At 39.2% G+C, this 10,471-nt stretch overlaps 2 protein-coding genes across 16 annotated transcripts in view; one reads left to right on the top strand and one right to left on the bottom strand.

Moving 5' to 3' along the window:
* The window catches only part of GALK2 (galactokinase 2), a 56,232-nt gene that overhangs the window by 3,390 nt on the left and 42,371 nt on the right, over window positions 1–10,471 (bottom strand). For all 5 annotated transcript variants that reach the window (XM_083850142.1, XM_083850144.1, XM_083850140.1 and 2 more), the window contains one exon: window positions 5,834–6,035. In XM_083850142.1, coding sequence (XP_083706268.1) covers window positions 5,834–6,035 — 202 coding nt within the window. The remainder of the gene's footprint in view (window positions 1–5,833; window positions 6,036–10,471) is intronic.
* Window positions 1–10,471, top strand: part of FAM227B (family with sequence similarity 227 member B) — a 240,997-nt gene that overhangs the window by 210,228 nt on the left and 20,298 nt on the right. The window lies entirely within an intron of this gene.

Below are 10,471 nucleotides of genomic sequence, written 5' to 3'. Positions count from 1 at the left end.
TTAGATTCAGAAAGAGTAGGAAAATACCATGTAATGAATTTCTTTTGGATGGTTTAGAAAACTCATTTGAAATCTTAATCCTCATGAGAGGTCTAATCAGATTTGCAACAAGTATTTTTGATGTTTTCAATATCCACGCATTTGTGACTTACTAGTCATAGAATGGGTTTTAGGAAGAGTGAGCATCATGCGAATAATATATTAGAAAATGACAGCTCATTCTGAGTGTAGGCTGTTGTGATTTTTTGCATGTACATTTTATGTTAAATGAGTCTGGTATACTGCTGGGTTAGAAGAAGTTTAGGTCGTATTTCAAGCAAGTATTTACATATGTGTTTCATTCTAAACATGCTTACATATCTTCTTGAATAGAAACACTTTCTTCAGTGTCTGTGTAGTGCCACCCTGCATATTGACTCGATTTTATGTTCCTTCTTTATTTCCTGTTGGTGTTTTATTTTACTTATGATTCCTGTAAGCCACTCATTCTCTGATGCAATTTTTGGTAGTTTCTGGCCCATGGAGCAACCTCCTAAATGAGCAAGATACAATCCAGTCTCAATTGCAATCAATAGGGAAATTCCCATTGACTTCATAAAGCCCAATCCAATTTTCAAAGTGGTAAATCAACTGTCTGTGTTCATCTGGCCTGTTACCTCAGTCAGAATTTTGTATTTCACATGGTGTCTGGCTTTTATTTTGGTGGGTAACTGAAATCCCCTTAGAATTGTTCTGAACCTTTTATTGATTTCATAATTCTCTGTGGTCATGCTCATGCCTCATTTTTACTGAGTCATTTTAAAATACTTATTTGAAATAAAGTGTAAAGTAGGCAGAAAATGTGCCTGTTTCAGAGCTGAAGTCACTGTGTTTCAAAATACTGTGGCTACCAGTTTCATATGTGGTGATACAATTAGGTGCTCGGGGCGTAATGCTGAGGAACTTGGCATTTTGACAGGCAGTGCTGCAACACCTGAAAGTTAGGTATCTGAGATTGAAAGAATTCTTTCAGCGAGCACCTAATTCTGCTGATACTGGAGGTGTGGTTGGCGCATGGGAAGTATCTAGGTCAAACACAAGGAAGTGATTTTGGAACAGGTCTGAAACTCTTTTTCATTAAGTCTCAGTCAATTCAGTCCTAAGCTTGGACTTACTCTTCTGGTAAAGTGGGATTCATAGCCAAACACTCTCTTCTTGTGCACCAGCATCTAAATTATGCATTTATGAAGAAAAGAGCAGTAAGCAGAGAGTCACTCTTTTGACAGTCTTGCAGACAGAGCACTTACACAGTGAGTGACATGGATTTAACATGTGGGAGAGTATGTGCACTACCTGGGCTATAGTGCACCCATGAGCACAAGTAACGGGGTGAGAAGGAGCACATTTAAAAAAAAAAAAAAAAAAGAAAAAAAAAAAAAGCAATGTATCTCTACAGTCCAGTGTTAAGAGGCACTTGGTGCTGAGTCTTGGGGTCTGCTCGTCATTTCCTTGAAGAGCTTACATACCTTGTTCCCGTATTCACAGGATAAAGAGAGAATTGTGAGTGTGTGTGTGCGTGTGTAAATGAGAGCGAAAACACGAATGCTACAGCAAAGAAAAGATGAGTAAGAATGGAAAGATCAAGAATGAAAGTTGCACAGTTGGTATATAGAAGTGATAGGTAAGACACTGCAGTACCACATTTTGAAAATAGTTCTGTTGTGAGAGATGAAAAAATCAGCAATATTGTTAATTTGAAATTCTCAAAATTATGAACCAGCTATTCAGAAAGTATGGAATTAACATGAGATTTAAATATAAATTGGGGGTGGTGGTATGGTGCATACTTCTGTTTCATAGCTTAGCATGCATTTGAGTAACATCTTTAAGTTTTTTTGGAGCTGCAAACTTTTTCATTGGTTTTTGTTTGTTGATTTTTCAAACTATACCATGAACCTGTCCAGGCCTTGCAGCTTTAGGAAAATCATCAGTGATAAGAGTCTTGATAAAACACAGAGTTGTCTCTGTACCATAATGTACCTGGATGTAATGTAAAAATTGCATTTTAAAGTGATCAGAGAGGATTCAGCCATCTTCAGCTGTAAGGGGCATGGCTGGTAACACAAAAATTGTTGGGTTTTATACCCCCAAGATATGGAGAATAAGGGAATGAAAGTTATTTGTAAAATTTGGGGACTCGGGGAGAAAGTACCTAAGGAATTCAGGAGCTCAGTTCCAATGTTTTGTTCCTTAACTGTTTAGTAAACCTCTTGTGTTTTAAAAGGCTAACAGGTAAAACAACTATTAATAGCATGAGAAAGGTTAGAGAAAGAACAAGTCTTTTGTCTTTGCAAAAAATAAAATACTGACCAACCGGTGGTTACTCTTTTCAGCACTACAAACCACAGCAAGTATGGATCCCTTTCTTTCTTGGCAGATGCTGTACAGTAAAACATAAAGATCTAGGCAAAACAGAAAACATCTGGATATGCAGATTATTCTTCACAGTTTAAACCTTGTAAGGAGAGAACAGCAGTAGACTTGGGCAATTCTGTGGAATGTATTTTTGGAAGGGCTTTTTAAAGTTACAGGGCAGCTGTATATCATTGTAAGAAAAGAATGTAATTTATGTAGTTCCTGGCCATTTCTATAATCACATCAGCCAAGTTTTCCTAGAGTGACTAGTGATTTTTACGTGCCCTAGTTTTTTAATGCACAACTCGAGAAAAGTTTAAAGCTTTTTTTCCCCAATAGTTTTCAAAACTTACATGCTGGATTAAGCTGTATTCATCTTGAATAGCTATACACTTCTACAAATCTAATCATAGCATTAGAAAAATCCTTCATGAATATGAAACTTCTGAAGAAGGATATATTTCTTAAGAAATATTCTTAGTGGGACAAGACTGTAAGGAATAATGAACTAATAACTTATTTACTTTGTGCAATTAATATAATAGAACAGTTACAATCATTTAAAAATACCGATTAAAATTATTTTGCTCCACTGTGAAGCATAGTTACGTTCATCATACTAGCCATAGGTGCTTCTGTTGGCAAGTTAGAAATCTGAAGAAACATGGGCACACACGTCACTTTTTTTCTTCACTATTTATGTTTTGGTCCATGGAACTGAAACGCTCTGATTAATTTTAATTCAATTTAGTAAAATCCTGTGTGCTCCTTTCCTTTTGGTTCTGTGGCTATGTCTATGCTGCTGCCTATGAGTTAGTGTCACAATACCCAAGCTAGCTCAGAGAGCAGCAGCTGCCTAGCTGTGAAAGCACAGAGCTCAGCACAAATCAGAAACAGAGAATTTCCATCCCAGTGCTAAGCTTCATGCTGCAAGACACTGCTACTAGCATCCATGCCAGCTTATTCAGTGTAGCACAGGTAACTCTATGCTGTAGTATAAAACTTACTAGCTTATACCTATTTGTTTTCCTCTACTTGAAACAGGGTAGTTATCTCTCAGCATTTCTGAGAACCAGCCCTTCTAGTATGACTCCAGCTGCATGCCCTAAGTGCAGACACTTGAAATGGCTAGTCGCTTCTGCAGGGCACAGTCATTGGGTACTTCCGACCGAGGCATCAATGCTGGGTAGTTACTGTAACTAAAAATAATGCAGATGTTAATTTGCAGGGTTTTTCCTCTGTCAATGGGGTCCCAGAAGAGGCTGCTGGTACCTGGCACTGGATCAAGACTTCGCAGCCCATGATTTTGCAAAACTGAGGAGAGCATAGTTTTTGTCTTCAGCTGGCTCTGGAGACAGCTCTCCCTTCTCGCACGTGGATAGACGGTTCCCCTTTGAGTAGCTGGGACAACCTTGCTGGAATGACCCCACTAACTGAGGGACTGTCGTAGCTTACTCCATTATGTGATCCAGTAAACTGAATGTGGCCTGCGAGTTACATACAGGATTGGCTTCCAAGGGAAAGAGCAAAAATTACATTGTTAAATTACTATCAGACTGTCCAATGGCTATTAGGGCTTCTCTGTGTTTTATCACAAAACAGCATGCGTATCCCATATGCAAAATAATCTGTGAATGTCCAGAAGTCTTGCATTTGGTTTTTGAGTTTGTAGTTTTCTGGCTTAGAAGCCATTCCATCTTGTCTGCAAAATTAATGAGACTAACCTAGCTTAGTAAATAATCATCTGTATCATACTGTATCTATTTACAAACTTGGTAAATGGGTATTACTGAATGCATATGACTATAAAAGTAAGAATGCATATGGCATTGCCAGTTTATAAAAATTCATATTTTTGTTATAAACCAGACTAATTTCCTAGTCAAAAAAAAAAAAAAGCTGGTAAAGTATTTTTGTAACCTTCCTTTTTTTAACTTCAAACTGAGGCAGTTTCTGTCGTCTTCAAGACTCGAAGATTTAGAGAAAAGAACTCTATACTTTTTATAGAGTCCCTACTTCTGAAAAGACAGTGAAACAACGTTCCTTGACCTCAGGTTTACAAACACTTAAGGCACACTGTATTTCCCTTCTGGTAGGGCAATAACCTTTAACCTTTTAATGCTCTATCTTAGGCCAGTTTCCCAAACTATGCACACCCTTCTCCAAGGAGAAGCAAGAACTGTTAAAGGTGAGCAGCAGTATGAAGTGGGCACCACCAGGATTTGTGATGAATCGAATGAGGGAAGCAGCCAGGAGAGGTGGCTGGGGCAGTGGCAGGGATGAAATAGTGGTGGGAAGGCTTGGGTGGGCAACTATTTATTCCCCTATGCCTGTGTTAAAATAATTACCAACCACTGAATTCTTTTTACGGGCACTGAATTTAGATCAAAGTTAGCACAAGAAGTCTGTCCCATGATTAAATGTACCAGAAAAATGGAAGTTGAGGGGCTGAAACGTGTATATCCTTTCATGCCAGTGCTGTGGTATGGATGAAATACTACGTTAAATGTGAGTAGTAAGTATTCATTTTCACTTTCTCTGTTGTTAACACATGGTTATACCAGATCTCATCATCCACTGTAAAAGAGTTAGGAAAATAATGGCCTGCTACATGCAACCACCTGTGATTTCCAGCTCACTTCATTCCACTTTTCAAACTCCATTTATTCTGGCCAGAGGATATGAAACTGGGGAGGAATAAAGGGGGAAAAGAAGGGACAAAATGACAAGGTATATGTTTTGGAGTTCATAGGTCTTGTTTTACTGCAGCCCAACTGAGTGAGGGAACCCACCTAAAAGAACAAGGCTGGGAGAGGGACAGAGACTGAATAATGTAGAGAAGGCTCAGACACACAGTGTGGAGAGTAGAAGCAGGGTCAGACATTGTAATAGTTAATATGCTCATCATTTAAATGGTAAACTGCTTTCCAACCTATCTGGTGCTGTAGATAAAATTTCTAAGTAAAAAGAAAAAAAAATCCTTAGCATTTCCCAATATACCATTACAATTTCAAGGTAACCTAGGAATGTAGAACAGTTCACTTACTCTCTAGAATTCCCATGGTTAAAGAAATACACAAAAAGTAAGAGAGTTCAAATAAAACAACTAAAATGATGTTTTAAGAAAACCAGTTATGACTTCTACATTTTTTAAAAAAAGAATAGCCAACACAGCCTAACATAACACTTGTGATGATGAGTCAATCCAAAAGCAAAGTCAGTAATAAAGCCATAAACTGCAGCTTTCATCTGAAAGTATTACACAGATGTCAGCAGGGAAACAATTGACCATGTAATGTCCCTGCAGGAGATTAATTTTGTAATAAGAGACAAGAATACTTTCATTTTAAAATTGCAATAGCCAACGATGTCATATTTTCTCATCAATTCAAACAATATTCTCAACAGGCGATTACTCTTCCTTGTGGTCAAGACTTACAGGCAGATGTCTACCAGCCGATCCAGTTCAGGACAGCTGCATTCATACATTTCCCTGCAGCTGATATAGCTCTGGTTCATTAATTCTCCCAGCAGCTGGATTGCATTGGCAGGTGCTTCGTTGCATATCTTCTTAAATTCCAGCACTCTGGCAGCTTCACTATACACGTGCTTTGCACGCTGGTGTAACTTGAAGGTGGAAACTAAACAAAATGAAAACATTAAGTAGTATAGTTATCCATTGTTATTTAATTCAAAAGGAACATAAAAACATAGAATTGTTATTTTTACTAATTCCTATTTCATATCAGAACACTCTAAGCTAAAAGTCTTCTGCAAAAGCTCACCTACATCTTTAAAAGAGCTAATAAAGTAATATTCAGAATTCATCAAAATATGATGGGCACATTTTTATAACATTATGCACATAACAAAAAGAGTATAATTTAAAAAAAATACAAGATTAAAACTTCTCTCTATAGGAAGAGATTTTAATGCACTGAACTGATACGTGAAATATGAAACCAGACATATGTATACCCAGCTTTGCAGGTCAGCCCCAGCATTAGTTCGTTGCTGTGTCGCTGGACAGACTCATTCTTCTCTCTTACTTTGCAGATACAAGCCACACGTTCCCAAGTTAGCAGTGACGTGCTGACAGAAAGCGCTCACGTGCATTAGGGCATTAAGCAAATGCTTTCAGGTTTTCAGATAGGAGCCAAACTGAGTCATGAGAACACCAGAGAGGTGCCCAGTGCCCTGCAGGCTGATAGCTGCCAGCACCTGCTGGCCCAGGACATTGTGTGCAACTGCTCCAGGCCTAATTTGCATCCATTGTGTCACAGATAGATCTTTAAAAAAATAAAAATAAAAATTTAATGTTTATTTTGAAACTGAGGTTAATAAAAATGCCGTTGGCCATACTTCCTGGTGCATAGGTAAGGAAGCCCTCTCAGGTATTTCCTCAATGCTGGCTCAACGTGACTGCAAATACCACTAGGTTAAAGGTATGCTGAAGAACACAGGTGCTTTCAGTTTGGTTTTCAGGGTTTGTTTACCAAGCCTGGACAGTGGGGCAAAACCAGGAAGGGCATGTCTGTGGTTAAAGGCTCCTTGAGCTACTCCAAGGTTAGGCTGTTAAGTCCATTGTTTTCCTCAGCCACCAGAGTTCTGTTCGTTTCAATACTACGGACTTGTTGCTGTTATTGAGGAAGTGTTACAGAAGTATGCATGACAATTTAGTTTATGATAAAACTGGATTGTTTGAGCTTTTTTATATTAGCAAGTGAACCTTATTCTTTATTGGGAGCACCTACTGCAGTATGTTTCATCATTACAACTCAAGCACCTCAGAATATCCCTCATTTTCTTTCTACACATGAATTCTCCTTTGTAACAAGGACTCTTTCCTCCTGTCAGCTTCTGGTCTCTCTCACTTTTTAAAATTGCTGATGAAATAGTCAAACACAGGCAAAAGGATGAGAAGATGGGCAAGCCCCTGTATTCCTAACAGAACTTGCTGTCTGACCCAGACACATGCACTTCCTACTGGGCCGTTCTGTGGAGACCGAGTTCTGGAACCACTTCTGATAATTTTGGCAGTCTACATTTGCAATTGTACGTAGAAGTCTTCCTTGAAAGACTGGAAATGAAACTCTGTCCAGTATGAAGTAGTCTCTCATATATATATATATATATGTATGTATACATACACGCACTCCAGATTGCACCCCCTACTAAAACTTCAACAGTGTCTATACAATCTCTGTATCTTTCCAGAATAAGTGTAAATCACACCTATAAATGCTGAAAACACAGAGCTGATAGACAAAAACAGTCTAAAATGACAGAGCAACATGGAACACAGAAGTTTTCTGCTATTGATGATATTGCTTCTAGTGATATTTATTTTGTAACTCAATACAGCCTGCTACTGAGAAACACTGTGTTGCTGTCTTGTGAGGAGGCCTTCTAAATGTATTTAAAATTAGGATAGAAATGACAAAATTGAGAGCCCCCCAGAAACACCACACAGGAAGAGCATGTTCTGCTTTCCCACTTAGAGGTGTGTTCTGCACCACTGTATTTTGTTGCTGCTGAAGTTACTTGCACTGTGTTTTGCAGAGCAACGCCTCGGTATTTCTGAATGTTGGAGAATGGCTGCGTGGCATTTTTTAAGGATGGTTTCTCTTTAAATATTCTTTTCTTATAAGCCATTGTTTTACAGCAAGGAGATTTATAAATGTGCATTTGTTTAGGGAATATCTAAAGTTGCGTGAGAGATTGCCATAGCTCACACTCTCTTGTAAATCACCATTGAACAGTAGTAACCCAAAGAATGAACGGAAAACATGTCTGTTTTCAATTGTAAGGCAACAGACTTGCCAAAGGCTGTGATTGATTCAGAGACCACCCTTTGGTAGAGCAATGCTCTACTGGCCAGATTACCTTTAAAATCTCTGGGGTTGTGTTATGCTCGTCATGTTATGAATTGGAATGGAAATGGGCACTCCAGCCCCTGGCTGTCAGCCAGCAACTCTGGGCTAAGCCCTTGACAGTGTCTGCTTGGTGGAGAGCCCCGCGGCGCAGGGGAGAATTCACTACCTTGACGCTGGCTTTCTCTCTGTGAAAGCAACCCTGACAAGCAGTTCTCAAATGAGAGCGTGGCTGTATGTTATTTTCAGAGTCCTTTGTGGCTGTTTACAGAACTGGTATCAGGTAAAGCCTGGCATCATTACATTAGCTGTTAGTTGTTTATGGGCAGCGTTTTATTTCGGAAAATTATGTTTGTGTTTAGAAAAGGTTCCACTTAATTTGCTTTTCCTCTCTGGCAGCATGTTTACTGTTCAGGTAGAGTTATCTTCAGGATGGCAAACACCTCTGTACTCTCTGAGTGCTATTCTATAACAATCAAATGATTCTCATATTTTCAGCTATCAACACCAAATGCTTCTGGTAATAGAGAAACCCTGTTGGATCTCTTCTGTTTGGATGGGTGGTCCAACAAACCATCTCCATATAATAAAAGATAGCAGAGCACACATGATATTCCCCAAGACTACATCTATATTTGAACCTTCCTACTCTATCACAGCCTGTATACTGAATCTATGCAAGCAGATCTGAATTAACAGGCCAGGCCATGCCAAAGAGCTACAGAGCCCATGATTTTAGAAGAGTGCAGGAACTGATCAAAATCTGTGTGTTTCATGGGAAAGCAACCACATTTCTTACAATTAAAAAAGAATGATTTCATATGCCACACTTTGTCATGGTTAAAAGAAAACTTAAGTGTGCACAACTGCTTAGTTTATATCTGAGCTAGGGCTGGAGGGGCTCTGAAAGAAGAGAAACTGAAGCCCTCAAAGTAAAGTGGGTGGTGTTGCACAGTACTTGGGCTGTAAGGTCTTGCCCTCTGCGGGGCTCAAAGGAGAGCAAAAAGGTAGGATTTAGGGAAATAATGCCCCATTCTTAAAAGTATTTGGGTCCTTAAATCTATTATTGTATATGGAAATTAGGTACTCAAGCAGACTAAAAATGTAAATATATTTTCCTAAACCTTTAAACTATTAAGCCCTGGTTTCACCCACTTATATTTATTTCCAGCTGAGGGGTACGGACGTACTCAGCTCACTCTGCTGTCAGTGGAAGGGGCAGTTCAGGTAACTGTTCATCTCACCTGAGATGTGAATTGCCCTACAGCACCCATTTCTGTGACTAGAGAGGAAGTTAAAATCTTTGCTGCAATGATGCTTGCTGACTGCCATGCTGACATAAGAGCAGTTGTCCAGCACGTGTCTTAAGTAAAGTTTCTCCCATAAAGGGATCTGTGCAATATCCAGTCCTGTTGTTCAGCTTGTTTAAAATGCCGGAGCACCGTTTGCATCAATGGGGATTCATATCAACTAAGGATCACGTCTCTGATCAGAAACATGCTGTCAAAAGCTGTTTGTTCACACTGCTGTGTGTTTCCTCTCTGCTGCTTTCTGTGTAGCTCACTGCCATGCAAGAAAAAGTTGTTTGATTTTAGACCTAGACATGCTGGCACAATCAGAATCTTGGGGGCTTTGTTGTCCCTTTCTGAAGAGTCAATGTGGAGATTGTGATTTATGTTGTATGGTATCAGCTGCACACACAAAAAGTTTCTTGTAGACTGAAGTAAGAGTGAGCTATACCTTCTATAGGCTGAAAGAAATACAGATCAGAAGTTGTTACAATGAACATGAAAAGTCAAAATGAGACCAAAGAAAACTTTGGGGAGGACAAGGAATCTTACACACAAGTCCACTCTTAGTGATGCTTTGTCACTAAGTTTTTAACACGTTCACCTGCAGTCAGCCTATAACTGGCAGAGCTAATCCACCTTTCAAGTCATGGCCTCAGTAATTATTTCTGAAGCTTCAAAGAGGACACAGTCCTCAAGGAATCTCATCCACTGTTAACTGCTTTGTGTTTCCAGTCAACATCCATTTTTCAGGGAATGTCAGTAACTCTTGCTGACCCTTTGTGCATTCTCTGTACCCAGGCTTTGCTCCTCTGCACAGGATCTCTGTAATACCATCTGTGAGCAGCTAGACTTAACTCACTTAGCAACCACCAAAGGCCCTTGAAAGAAGCAGTGACATTTTCCAGTGCACTA

The sequence above is a fragment of the Anser anser genome (genome assembly GCF_964211835.1).
Source record: "Anser anser genome assembly, chromosome: 10".
NCBI classification, from domain to species: Eukaryota; Metazoa; Chordata; class Aves; order Anseriformes; family Anatidae; genus Anser; species Anser anser.
This window is presented reverse-complemented; position numbering and strand designations above follow the sequence as displayed.